Source organism: Lissotriton vulgaris, chromosome 8 (genome assembly GCF_964263255.1).
Source record: "Lissotriton vulgaris chromosome 8, aLisVul1.2, whole genome shotgun sequence".
NCBI classification, from domain to species: domain Eukaryota; kingdom Metazoa; phylum Chordata; class Amphibia; order Caudata; family Salamandridae; genus Lissotriton; species Lissotriton vulgaris.
Window position 1 is genome coordinate 46,801,880 of NC_141696.1, and position 14,841 is coordinate 46,816,720.

The 14,841-nt window shown below is 47.9% G+C and overlaps 1 protein-coding gene across 1 annotated transcript in view; it reads right to left on the minus strand.

Moving 5' to 3' along the window:
• The window catches only part of LOC147693352 (transient receptor potential cation channel subfamily M member 2-like), a 3,804,886-nt gene that overhangs the window by 878,483 nt on the left and 2,911,562 nt on the right, over positions 1-14,841 (minus strand). Inside the window, exon 25 of the mRNA XM_086935946.1 lies at positions 5,769-5,847. Coding sequence (XP_086792072.1) covers positions 5,769-5,847 — 79 coding nt within the window. The remainder of the gene's footprint in view (positions 1-5,768; positions 5,848-14,841) is intronic.

The window sequence follows — 14,841 nt, forward strand, 5'->3', positions numbered from 1 at the left end:
ATACTTTAAGTCCCACAATTTACACAAATGCCCGATGGGCACGAAAAACCATATACACTAAAAGTGGAATGCGAAATACTAGCAGGTAAGTAACAAGATCCAGAGGCTTTAGGATCGCTAGGACTACACTACTGAGCCTTCAGGTTAGGAGCAGGAGGCCTAGGGAGATCGGGTGCAGAGTGTGCACTCTCACGCGGGATGCGGGACAAAGTCTATGGATACTAGTATTCACAAAGTTACAGTTATCGGACGAATCCGACTAGATAGCCTGAAAACGAAAAAGGATCTGGACACTTAGATAGTGAACCTACGTTGGAGCACCGAAATGCTCAGGTTACCTAGCCCAGGGGCTGCAGCTGCATAGGGTTCAAAAGACGTCGGGAATCCTCGTTGAAGTCTATGGAGCCTGAAAAAAGAAGTTGTGGCAGGCGACCAGTGAAGATGTCCGGAGTGATCCAAGCCTCGATCGAAGATGGAGACGACCTGAAAGCAGAGGGGACTCAGTTCTTAATCACAAGCCAATGATTAGGTGGGCACCAGGATGGCACCGGATGAAGTCACCTCGACCAGGTGAGTGGGCAACGCTGGACTCTGCTGTCCCTCGGACCAGGAGGCGTTGTCGGCGACCAGGCTGGAGGTGCGAGCTGTCCCACGAAGGTGTCTGCTGTCGGGGATGCTGGACCCAGGATTGGGGCAACAAACCTTGGCAATGTCAAGCCCACGCGGTGGAGTCAAGATGGCGTCTGGAGTGGACTAGGAGGGTCCGGGGTGCTCCTTTCTTGGAAGGGAGCAAGGGCCAGTCTGGAGCAACCAGACCAGCGGTGTAATCATCGTGGTTCGTCGTCAGGAGGGCCACTAGCCAGCAGGCAAGTGACCGGACAAAGTGGTGAGCAGCAAAGAGCAGAAGGGCCCCACGCAGATCTCGTGGATGCTGGGGGGTTGGACTTCGGTGCTGGAGCTGCTCAGGGTCAGGGCTTCTCAAACCCCAAAGCACTCACTCGAGGATCCCTTGGCGGTCGTGCTGGTTAAGCGTCGTGCAGTTTTGAAGATGGCCAGTCCCTTCAGGTCTCGTCACACCCACGAATCTCAGCTGGGCTGATGATGCAAGTAGAGGGTCTCGGCGAGCTGGGCAGTCTTGATCCGGAGGATGGACTTACAGCAAACCGCGATGCTTAGATGGTGCCTGCGGGTGCAGGGTGGCTACTCCTTAGCCACAAGGGAGAGTCTTCAGAAATAGTCAAGAGTCCTTTCGTGGAAAGTAGTCAAGATTCAGAATTATCTATTTTGGGAAGGGGGCCTGCTCCTACCTTTATTCAAGAAAAAGGGGCTGGCACGCGACTAGGTCCTGCCCATGGGTGGGACCAGGAGGGGGGTGGTTACACCCCTCTCCCTTGTCCGGACTTTCCCCAGCTCAGGGGCTGGTGTGCCCCTGGAACTGGTTCAAACCGGCAGATGCATAGTGAGCACCGGGGTGCCACTTGCAGTCACCTTCCTCTCAGCCCTGCCTACCTGGGATACACAAAACCCTGTCTGGGATGGTGCTAGCACCGCCCCTGACAGGAAACCCTTTGTCCAAGCTCTCCTCGCTGGAAGGACTCCCAGCAGCAGGAGGTCAGACTCGTGTCTGTGGTGGCAGCATCCATTTTGTGATGCTGAGGCTCGAGTTAACTTTAACCGGGGTTCACAGTTACATACATGTCGTGTCCCTCTAGAAGGGTGGAATGCTAACCCCGTCGCCAGAATTGGCGAGGGGTTAGTATTCCAATTCGTATGACACCTTACTCGGCATGTTTTGATAAAGCGATACCAAAGATAGCAAATAACCGCGAGGATTATAATGCACTTAAGAGTATATTGTACGCGTTATCATGGAACAGCTATTAGGACTTGTATCCACAAGCTGCAGACGGGCTCAGCTCATGCCAGAGCACCATCTCACATAATTCCAAGCACTCTGCCTTCAGGATTGTTAAGGCCTGCCATAGGAGTGACTGATAGGAATACATGTGTCCATTTTAGGGTTAGATATAGGGATACTATCTCTAAAGCAAAGGGTGATTACACCACCTTGCCCCAGCTGTCGTGCAGCCAGTTGTGTCAGATTTGGATGCCAGCCAGGGGTGGCATAATACATGCTGCAGCCCCTGGTAGGCCCTGGGTACACCTATGCCCTGGATACCTAAGGTATACTGTACAGGGGCTGATAGGGTGACTCAGTATCCAATTAGATATGTACCTAAGGTACATGGAATCCATTTTACAGAGAGAGCAGTAGGCCTGGGGCCCTGAATAGCAGGGTCCCAGGTCAACTAAGTCGAAAAACCAGCAAAACACCAGGCAAAAAGTTGGGGGTAACCATAGTCAGGTATCCACCTTCCTACAGCCCTCACTCTATCTATCTATTGCCCTCACTCTATCTATCTATCTATCTATCTATCTATCTATCTATCTATCTATCTATCTATCTATCTATCTATCTATCTATGTATCGCTTTCACTCTATCAATCTATCGCCCTCTATCTATCAACCTATAGCCCTCCCTCTATCTATCTATCTATCGCCCTCACTCTATCTGTATATCTATCGCCCTCACTCTGTCTATCGCACTCACTCTATCTATCGCTATCTATCTATCTATCGCCCTTACTCTATCTGTCCATCTATCTATTGCCCTCACTCAATCTATCTATAGCCCTCTCTCAATCTATCTATCTATCTATCTATCTATCTATCTATCTATCTATCTATCTATCTATCTATCTATCTATCTATCTATCTATCTATCTATCTATCTATAGCTCTCACTCTATCTATCTATCGCCCTCCCTCTATATATGAATCACCCTCCCTCTATCTATCCATCGCCCTCCCTCTATCTATCCATCGCCCTCACTCTATCTATCTATCGCCCTCCCTCTATCTATGAATCACCCTCCCTCTATCTATCCATCGCCCTCACTCTATCTATCTATCTATCGCATCACCACAGCATCACTCAGCACCACCACAGCATCACTCAGGGGCACTACAACATCACTCAGGGGCACCACAGCCTCAATCTGTGCAACCATTCAACAACAACTGGTTCAAATATGTTCTCTCAATATTTCAACTTTATTGCAAATGTCACAAAAAGATGTTAATATTTCACTTCTGTTCTTGGATTTTCGTCACAATAAAATACACTGAACATAATCTTCACAAAAGTTATTTACAAAAGTTTAAGCAATTGCCATTATAAATTACAATAAAGTTTATTTAAGTACTAGTTATTAAAAAAAATTAAAAGCCATTGTTAGTTGTAATATCAATACGTCTAAGTCACGTAAATACAACACATATTGCATTACAAATGCTATAGGTGTCACATTTGCGAAAGTTAAAACTATTGGCATTGTAAATGACAAAGCTATTAATTTTGCTATTTTGAAAACCAACACATAAATAAAAAAATTGTCATTTACAATACCAATAGCTCAAACTTTCCTAATGCGAGACCTATTGCATTGCAAATGCTTGTTCTCCTTAGACTTTCCTGAAGGAGATTTTGAGGGACTGCGACCCGAAGACCCTGGTGTGGTCTTTTTAGTGTTTTTTTCAGGCCTCTCACCTGAGGTAAGAGCCTGTGGAGTTCTGTTCCTCTTTTGAGTTCTCCTGGATGATGTTGACTCCTCCTCACTGTCACTTGAGAGGATCTCCTTCCTGTTCTTCACCTTCTCGAGCCAGAGTAGAAGTCTTTCTTCAAGATCTCTCAAGGTCTTATTAGAAAAAGTGCGACAAATCTTACACTCTTTCGCCTGATGATCTGGGTAAAGGCAATATATACAGTCTTCATGAGGATCATCTGTATAAAGCCTTTTCTTAGAGCAGGTGGCACAAGCTCAAAATAAACTTTTCTTCTCCCTGTCAGCCATGGTAGAAGAAATAGGGAGGTTTCCAAAAACTCAATGCAGAAAAAGGGAAACTCCCAAAATCCAGTCAAAGAGCTATCAAATGAAGATTTTGAGCAGGGCACAAAGAAGACTCCCTAGCACAACGTGCAGTAGAAAATCTGAGGGCAAGAGGTTCTCTCAGGAGTGTTCTAGAGGGTGAGGACAGCTAATTGGTTCAGGGAAAAGTTTGGGCCTTTTTACATAACAAAGGCAATGGGTTGCCAAAGGATAATGGGCCTAGGCCTTTTTTCAGTTTGCTATACTGCTATGCATTGCTTTTTTATGGACCAGGGACTCCCGTCTCAACAACGGGGAATAATTCAGGCATGTGAATCTATGAAAGTTCCAATACTGGAGTAACTCATGTTCTTCTTTGGTGATAGGGTGTAATACCACATTATCAAAGAAATGCCGTAAACGTAATGTGCGCATGAAGCGATATAGAGCAATTTCTGCTTCATGAAAGGTGGTTTCGTAGGTTGGTACGAAGGTAGTTCCCTTGTTGAGAAGACGTGTTTTCTGAATCTTGGGAGTCTGAGATGAAATGTTTATGATTATTGTCTCGCGCTCCGTAAGTTTTGTCGAGGTTTCTCTTTGTTTTTTTCTTTTTCCTCGCCTGGTTTTGCCAAGCTTCCGCTTTTCTTTCCTGCTGCTAAATTTGGTGGTTCCGGAAGTTGTGGGCCTTTGGACAAAAAGGAAGCACTAGTGGAGCTTGGAGCGGGAGTTTCTGTTGTCTCACTGGTGCTGTCAGTTTCACTCCTTGCTGCGTTAATGTTTAATGGAGGTCTGGTTATCCGTGTCTCTCAATCAAAAGCAACGCTTTCCTCAGATGAGGTGTTCGGATTTTTGTAAGGTCTACGTTGAGCATACATTTCTGGCACAAATATACTTCATTAAGATGGTAGTCAATGGTGTCCATTTTGAATTTATGAAGTTCCCGCTCTTAAAGCTCCTTACTGTAACTTTCTAATTTGATGTTCATTTTTTCAAGCATCCTTTCCTAATACCTAGTCACAGTAAAATGTTTTCCGACCAAAATGCGATTGCCAAACATTTGCATTTTACAGCCTACTTTAAGTAGGTGGTAATAAATTCACAAATGGTAAGGGATCCTCAAGGGACCCTTTACCCCTTTGTGAATGTTTGCAAAAATATTTTTGAGAGTAGGCTCCATGAAAAGAAAACGTATGATTTTCCTTTTGAAATGCATCCCATTTGCCATTAAGGAAAACAGGCTGCATTTAAAAGAAAAAAATGCTTTACTGAAAAGCAATCACAATCATGGTGGTCTGCTAACCCCTGCAGGCCATCATCCCTGTGACTTTTGTGATTCCCATCGGATCGGGAACCGAGACCTACTTCATTGATTTTCACAAGGAAGGTCTATTTGAGACGCAATGTGAATTGCAAAATGTGTAATACACACATTTGCACATGGGTTTTTGTGATTACAAAATAGCAAATTGCTAAAATTTGCAATTTGGCAATGGAAACGTTTACTTACATACATCTGTTCCCTAGTCTGCACTTTATTAGAGAATTACACATTTACAAGATTTTATTGAAAATGATTGTGTGTGTTTAACCATGGGGAAAACGGATTTTGAACTCACAAATAATAAATCATTCTGAAGTCTCACACGGTTAATAGTTCTCCTATATGCACTATCCTTGATTATGGCATGAGAAGTACGTGGGTTACAGTCGGCTCTGACTTCCTGGCTCTCGTCGGTAAACTGATGCCAACTTGCATTGTTCAGGATTTTTGAGTGTCTAATACTGGGCTATAGTTGCTGGTAAAAACGAATCAAAGCTGCCCCACTCCTCTTACTTACCAATAAGAGGAAACTTCTCTTTGGATGCAAATTTCTTCTCTGTCAAGGACTTCATGATCCAGTTCAGGGACTGGGATACCTGCAACAAAAATAATTTTTGAGTTTCCATGATGGACAGAGAACATCCATGAATCCGGCAACAGTTCAAGACTGTGTGTAAAAAAAAGGGACCCAATGAGCACTAAGAGACATTAATGAGCTAGGGAAAGTGTCTTATGAATTGAGACAGTGTGTACGTTCTCATTCGTTTTCACACTATATATGTTAAAAAGTAAATGCTCTGCTTTGAAGCACAGCCTATCAGGATTCGGATTCCATTTTGCATGGACTTAAGGAAACACGCTAAAGACCCACATTAAATACCCGTGGCGTCTGAAAGCAGCAACCCACCGCATTTCTCAGGTTGTTAGTGCACTGCTGTAGCTAACAGTAGCTCTTTAAGCAATAGTACATCTTTATATTTGTTTATGTAAACTTATTTATTTATCATGCATAGTTATTTAAGACCATTACATATACATTTCAATTCAAAAGATACTTTATCTCGGCCTGAAAAGGCCATAAAAGTACAAATAAAACATATAAAAAACAGTGCAATCAGTACAGCTTTCCCAGCATAAAAAATACGCATACACATTAAATTATTTGATCAATAAAAAATTGTAAGGTATTATAAATATCCTAAAAAAAGACAAGTATCTCAATCATGCTATACAAGGTCATATATTAAAAAGGCGGGACCTCCAGTCATAATGGGGAAATATGGTAAGATGGTTGGGCTTGCTCCTTCTTTTAAACTGCTCGGCGTACACACCACATTGAAAACAAATATCGGGACACTGAATATGCAATAGGCATACTGAACAAGTTACTTACCTTCCGTAACGCTTTTTCTGGTGGATACAGTATCTGCCTTTGGATTCCTCACCTTATGAATATCCCCTTTGCCAGCATTCCGGGGAAACCTTTTCCTAGCTCTTCATGCCGACAAGGTTGTCACAATGCGTTGACTCTGCACGCGGTTCCGCATGATGTCACTGGAGCCATAAGAAGACCACCTCGATGTGATGACGTCAGTTCCATGCATTTTTTCTGTGCCTCCGAGGCTAACGGGCGGACCGACAATAGAAACAATGTATACATAGTACACAGTATTCACACAAATACACACAGTGTAAAGTGAAATAGGAAAGCAAAGAAAGCAAACATTTCCTCCACGCCTATACAAAGACAAATAGAGGTAATACAAAATGACAATATAAAATAACCATATAACCAATACCTCTTTTAAGGTATAAAAGGGTGGACAACAGGGAGGCGGGTGGGTCAGTGAGAAATATGACAGGCAGATACTGTATCCACCAGAAAAAGCGTTACCGAAGGTAAGTAACTTGTTCTTCTGATGGACACATCTGCCTGTGGATTTATCACCTAATTAATAGAATCCCACATCATTACCACTCCCGGAGGAGGATGTCCACCCTTGTATACCAAAAAGTCTTGCAAAATAGAGCACGCAAAATGGCCGTCCCTCCTCACTTCAGAATCAAAGCAGTAATGCTTTACGAAAGTGTAAAGGGAGGTCCAAGTTGCGGCCTTACAGATGTCCAACACAGGAACACCCCTGGACAAGGCAGAAGTAGAAGATTTAGGCCTGGTGGAGCGAGCTCTAATGCCTTCAGGAGGCTCCTTAACAGTCAGTGCATAGCAGATCTTGATGCACAAGATGATCCACCTGGATAAAGTGCGCTTGTGCACCGCCTTACTCTTCATGCGTCCAACGTAGCCCACAAAGAGCTGATCGTCCTGACGCAAGTCCTTCGTTCTATCCAGGTAAAAACTAATCGCCCTCTTAGGATCCAATCAGTGATGCCTCTCATCCTGCTTGGAAGGGGGAGGGGGAGGATAGAAAGTAGGGAGGGTAATGGACTGACCTAGATGGAAGGGAGTTACCACCTTAGGCAGAGAAGCAGCCCTGGTTCTGAGGACCATCCTCTCAGCATGTATAGTCAGAAACAGGGGCTTTGAACTCAAAGCCTGAAGCTCACTCACCCTCCGAGCCGAGGTGATAGCCACAAGGAAGACCATTTTGAATGACAGCAGTCTCAAAGGACAACTATGCATAGGTTCAACAGGGGAACCCATCAAGAAATTTAAAACCAGATTTAAATCCCACTGGGGAATAATAAAAGGAGTGGGCGGAAACATGTTAGTAAGCCCCTTATTAAACCTTAAAACAATCGGAGATTTAAAAAGTGACGGCTTATCAGGCAAACATAGAAATGCTGATAAAGTCAACAAATATCCTTTAACTGTGGCCACAGCACAACCCTGCTGGGCCAAATGCAACGAAAAATAAAGAACATCAGAAAGATGAGCTTTTAAGGGATCAGTAGACTTCTCTCCCCACCATTTAACCCCTTCCATGCTGCTGACGGAACGGTTCCGTCATGCACTACGGGTGAGCTGTGCGGATGACGGAACCGTTCCGTCATGACTCCGCCCGCGCAAGGCGGAGTCAGCATGGGCGGGGAAAACCGCCCGCACGGAAGGGGTTAACTAATTTAGACCACCTGTAGGAGTAAATCGACTTGGTGGAGTGTGGCCTGGCCGATAATATAACATCCACCACGTCAGGCAGGAGAGAGAAGGAATTCAGGTTGCCCCTTTCAATCCCCAGGCATGAAGGATCAGGTGGGGATGAAGAACCTGCCCCTCTGACTGCAAGAGGAGGTCTACACTGAGAGGGAAATGGAGCGGAGGGTGCAACGAAAGGTGAAGGAGGTCTGTGTACTACACCCTTCTTGGCCAATCCGGGGCGATCAATATAACTTGGGCCCGGTCTTTGCAAATCTTTCTCAGAACCCGAGGAATCAAGGGTATGGGAGGAAACGCGCAAAGAACTTGTGAGCCCCAACTCAACTGAAACGCGTCCCCCAGCGCTTCCTGCTTCGTAAACTGGAGACTGCAGAATGATGGGTAGTGCACGTTCTCGAGAGCGGCAAACAGGTCCACCCAAGGAGTTCCCCACGTCTGAAAGATGTGTTGAACTACCTCTGGATGAAGCCTCCACTCGTGGTCGGCGGAGAACTGCAGACTGAGAATGTCCGCACGCACGTTCAGCCCCCCGGCCAGATGATTTGCCATCAAGCAAATCCGATGGTCCTGAGCCCAGGACCAGAGCCGCAACGCCTCCTTCCAGAGACGGTACGACCCTAATCCTCCATGCTTGTTGACGTATCACATCCCAGCAGTGCTGTCCGTCAGGACTTGAACTGACTGACCGCGATTGGAGGGGAGAAAGACCTTGAGCGCCAAACTTATTGCCCGCAATTCCAGAAGATTGATATGAAGTCATCTTTCCTCTGGAGATCAAAGACCCCTGACCTCCAAATCCCCCAGATGATCACCCCACCCTAGGGTAGAGGCATCCGTTATCACTGTGGCCACCGATGGAGGAAGGTGGAAGGGCTTTTCTTGAGACAGAGTGCCCTCCACGCACCACCAAGACCGATCCACTGCAGCTTCTCTTGAGATCCTGAATGACTCCCTGAGATCTCTGTTGTGCTGATACCACTGCCTGCAGAGACACCACTGGAGCGCCCTCATGTGCAAGCTTGCATGGTTGACCAACAGAATGCAGGAAGCGAACAGACTGAGCAGGCGAAGGACCCTCAGAACAGGAAAAACTGCTCCATTGTAAAACAAGGGAATCGTTTCCTGAATGTTGAGAATTCTTTGTGGAGGCAGGAAAGCTCGACACACAGTGGTATCCAGTACTGCCCCTATTAACAGGCTGTGCTGTGAGGGCACCAGGTGAGACTTGGGTACATTTGTCGAAAAACCCAATTTGTACAACAGCTGGGTTGTTACCTCGCGATTAAGACGCAGCATATCTGGCGACTCTGCCTTTAGAAGCCAGTTGTCCAGGAAGGTTAAAACCGGGATCCCCGACCTCCTGAGATGGTCAGCAACCACTGCCATCACCTTGGTGATGACTCAAGGTGCAGTAGAAAGACCAAATGGAAGGACCGCAAACTGGTAGTGTTGCGAACCAACAGTAAATCAGAGAGACTTCCTGTGCGACTTCAGGATTGGGATGTGAAAATACGCATCTTGTAAGTCGATGGATACTATCCTGTCCTCTTGTTGCAGCACCTGAAGAACCTGCGCTAAGGTGAGCATCTTGAATCTCTCCTGCTTGAGAAACAGATTAAAAATCTGAGCTGAGTTGCACGCGGAAAAGAAGGAAACTGACGTCAGCGCGCTGGGAGGGACCTATATGACTTCGCTGATGTCACGTACGTGGACAACGTCAGGGCGGGGTAGTGTTGGCCGTCCCCCAGTGAGCAGAGGTGCTGCTGAAAAAAAGTTTCCGGGTGCAGTCTGATGCCTGGGGATATTCTAAGTTAAGGTATATGCGTCTAGATGTCTCTATCAGATGCTCCACCTATACCGCAACCTGCAATAACCAAATTTTTTGCCAGCAAGCACTCTGGTAAATCTCCTTTGGTTTTGCAATGTGCCAAGTCAACCAGTACTATAGAGAAATCAGGTGGGCTGGGCGATTCGGATGTTTGTGTGACTCTGGCTCCTGAGGCATCGACAGGGGAGGCTTCACCAGCAGACATAGACTCAGCCGTCCCAGGTGAGACTTTGACACTTGAAAAGGCTTCGACTTCAGCGGGGGCAGGAGGCAGTAAGGAGGTGTTGGACTTGGCCCTTTTTGCAGGGTGTGGGCGTGGGAGAAGGGACAACCTTGACACCCGGTGTTGCAGGCAAAGAAGGTTTTATTTTTAAAGAGCTCTTGAACACAAACGTCTTTCTCCTCCTCTGGGTCAAGCGGTCTCGGGAGAAGGCGCAGGGATCCGTGGCTGATGTCTTCCTCCGTTTCTTGGTGTTCTTCGGGTAGGCGCTTTGCGGGACTCCGACCAGCTCCATCACATGGAAGAGACCAGAAAGAGGTATGCCGTTAATGTATGCTCTTTCTCAGTTATGCACCTTTCAGGGACCGGGGTAGTGAGGACATCCCCTAGTGTACAGTGCTCTTTCAACTCACTGCACGGTGAGCAAGGGGTTGTGGTAGGAGGTGAGGTACAGGGATGGAAGCGGGTAGTGGAGGAGGGAACGGTGGTACAATGGGGAAGAAACAAACAAGGGCTTTTTACACTAGTTAGACGTGAGCACTCCGGCTCCCCACCCAGGCTGCCCAACGCCGCCGTACCTGTGACAGTCACACTCCTCCCTCGGGAGTGTGGCACGGCGGATCACGGGGTCGTTGGCCTCCTGGCTCTCCTTCTTTCTCCGACTCCACTTCGCCTCCTCGATGTTCCTTCGGGGCCTTTTCCTCGTCTCCGTCCTTCTCTCCGCTCCATACCGTCACTTCTTCCTCCTTCCGCTCCTCCGGGGTGTAAACACACCCTCCATACAACACTTCCTGGCATTTGACCATTCCGGCGGGGCTGACGTCTTCAGGGGGCGGTTCCTCCTTCTCGGAAGCAAACGCCCAGTTAAAGGGGCCGCCGTGTTCATCGTACACGTCTCTGTCGCACGGATCGTTCCTCCATGGGTCAGTCTGGAATGAAGGAGGGGGATCAGGGTCAGCGGGGCACGGACTCCACCATTCTCCCGGGGTAAGCCTTCCTCCCCTGTTACACTCCTCCCCCCCTGGATTCGCCCGCTCAGGGAGAATGGGCATTCGGGACAGGAAATCTGCGTTGCCATTGTCGATCCCTTTCCTATGCTTTACTGTGAAGGCAAATGGCTGGAGAAATAAAAACCACCTTCGAATCCATGCATTCTGGGAACGGTTTCTATGCATCCACTGCAAAGGGGCATGATCGAAATAGAGGGTGAAGGCGTTTCCCTCCAAGTAATACCTGAGCTTGTCTACAGCCCATCGTATCGCCAGGCATTCCTTCTCCACCGTGGGATACTTCTGTTCCCTTGGGTGTAGTTTTCTGCTCACGTAAAGGATGGGGTGTTCGAGTCCGTCAGCTCCTTCCTGGGACAACACCGCACCTATGCCAGTGTCGGATGCGTCTGTTGCCAGGGTGAAGGGTTTCTCAAAGTCAGGAGAAATCAGAACGGGGCTTGAGGTGATGGCCGCTTTCAGGACCTGAAAAGCCTTACATGCCACCTCCGAGGGAGGGCATGGTAGGGAGTTTCAAACCTGTTTTTGCAGGAGGTCTGTCAAAGGGGTCGAGAGGGCAGCGAAGTTCTTGATAAAACGCCTATAATAGCCGATAAGGCCCAAGAAGGCCCTTAAGTCTCTCTTGGTCGTTGGGAACGGCGTCTTGGTAATGGCTTTTGTGAGAAGGTGGCCTGATATGCAGTGCTCACTATTCTAGTGATCACTATGTATCAGTCCAACAACCCTTATTGATGATTGGTTGTAAGTCAACCTTATAGACCAGCTATCCTAGTAGCATGGATACGAGCAGTCTAAGGCTAAAGACTCGAGAGGGCGTGTTAAGCCAGCTGTTATACCACACATATACCCCTGGAACACCAAGTGAAAGGACACCACAAAAGTGTTATGAAAATAAACAGTGTATTTATTAAAATCACAACAGCCCTGTACTCTTTATGAGGACAGGGTACTAAGCACAAAACAAAACTCTTACGGAAATACTTAAGTTAGCACAGTATATACAAATGCCCGAGGGGCACGGAAAACCATATACTCTGAAAGTGGAATGCGAAATTACTAGCAGGCAAGTACAGTACTAATAGGCTTTGGAATCGCTAGGACTTGACTATAGAATCTTTAGATTACTTCTAGGAGACCCAGGGGACTCGGGTGCAGAGTGTGCACTCTCACGCGTGATGCGGGACAAAGTCTATGGTAGCTAGTAAAGACAAAGTTAGTGTTCTTGGGCGAACCCGACCTGGTAGGAGGAAAACGAAAGTGGATTCTGACCCTTGGATAGTGAGGCTATGCTGGGGCACCGAAATGCCGAAGTTACCTAGCCCAGGGGCTGCAGCTGTATATGTCTCAAAAGACGTCGGGAATCCTCGTAGTCGGACCAGGAGCCTGGAAGAAAGATGCTGGCAGGCGACCAGTGAAGAGAGTTCGAGTTGATCCAAGCCTGGATCTTGAAGAGAGATGGCACCTGAAAGCAGAGGGGACCAAGTTCGTGACTACTAGCCAGTAGTCAGGTGGCACCAGGAGGGCACTGGATGGTAGTCACCTCGACTAGGTGAGTGGGTGACACTGTGCTCTGCAGATCTCACGGACCAGGAGGCGTTGTCGGCGACCAGGATGGAGGAGCGAGCTGTCCCACGATGGATGAAGCTGTCGGCGTCGCTGGACCCAGGATTGGGCAACAAAGCCTTGGCAAATTCAAGCCCACGCGGTGGACCTAAAATGGCGTCTGGAGTGGACCAGGAGGGTCCGGGGTGCTTCTCTTTTGGAAGGAAGCAAGGGCCAGTCTGGAGCAACCAGACCAGCAGCAGTGATGTTGTCGGGCATCGTTAAGAAGGCCACAAGCCAGCCGGCTAGTAGCCAAACAACGTGGTGAGCAGCAAAAAGCAGAAGGGCCCCACGCAGATCGTGGAGATGCTGGGAGGCTGATCTTCGGTGCTGGAGCTGCTCAGGGTCGGGGCTTCTCGGACCCCAAAGCACTCACCAGTGGAACACTTGGCGGGCTTGCTGTAAAGAAGTCGTGCAGTCTTGGCGATCGTCGGTCCCTCGAGGTCTCGTCGCACTCACGGTTCTCAGCTTGGCTGTAGAGGTGAGTAGAGGTCAGAGGTGCCAGGGAAGCCGGGTCTCGTCGTGCTGGGTCGTCGGATTCCTGAGGAAGGACTTGCAGCAGACCGCAGTGTTCTTTAGATGGTGCCTGCGGATGCAGGGTGACTACTCCTTAGTCACAAGGGAGAATCTTGAAGAAGAAATCTTGATGTCCTTTCGCAGAAAGTCGTGTCTTGATTCCAAAGATGATCTAATTTGAACAGGGGGCCCGCTCCTATCTTTATACTAAGAAAAGGGGCTGACCCGGTGACTAGGTCCTGCCTATGGGTGGGACTAGGAGGGGGGTGGTTACACCCCTCTCCCATGCCGGACTTTCCCCAGGCCAGGGGCTGGTGTGCCCCTGGAACTGGTTCTGACCGGCCTATGCGTAGTGAGCACCGGGGTGCCACTCAGCAGTCACCTTCCTGTAAAGCCCTGCCTACCAAGGATACACAAAACCCTGTCTGGGACGGTGCTAGCACCGCCCTTGACAGGAAACCCTTTGTCCAGGCTCCCCTCGCTGGAAGGAATCCCAGCTGCAGGGGGTCAGACTCGTGTCTGTGGTGGCAGCATCCATTTTGTGGAGCTGAGGCTTCGTTTAACTTTAACCGGGGTTCACAGTTACATACATGTCGTGTCCCTCTAGAAGGGTGGAATGCTAACCCCGTCGCCAGAATTGGTGAGGGGTTAGTATTCCAATTCGTATGACACCTTACTCGACATGTTTTGATAAAGCAATACCAAAGATAGCATTTAACCGCGAGGATTATAATGCACTTAAGAGTATATGGTATGCGTTATCATGGAACAGCTATTAGGACTTGGTTCCGCAAGCTGCAGACAGGCTCAGCTCATGCCAGAGCACCATCTCACACGATTCCAAGCACTCTGCCTTCAGGATTGTCAAGGCCTGCCATAGGAGTGACTGATAGGAATCTGTGTGTCCATTTTTAGGGTTAGATATAGGTATACTATATCTACAGCAAAGGGTGATTACACAACTTTGCCCCAGCTGTCATGCAGCCAGTTGTGTCAAATTTAGGAGGCCAGCCAGGGGTGGCATAATACATGCTTCAGCCCCTGGTAGGCCCTGGGTACACCTATGCCCTGAGTTACAGGGTCTGATAAGGTGGCCCAGTACCAATTGGTAAATGCACCTAGGGTACATGGTTGTAATTTAGAGAGAGAACAGCCAGGCTGTGGGTCTGATTGGCAGGCCCACAGCCAGAGAAAGTCGTAAACCAGTGAAACAAAAGCAAAAAAATCTGGGTGATCATAGGATTGCAGACCCTACTCTCCTACAGCTTTTATCTTCTCTTCCTGTGGGGCTATGACGCCTTC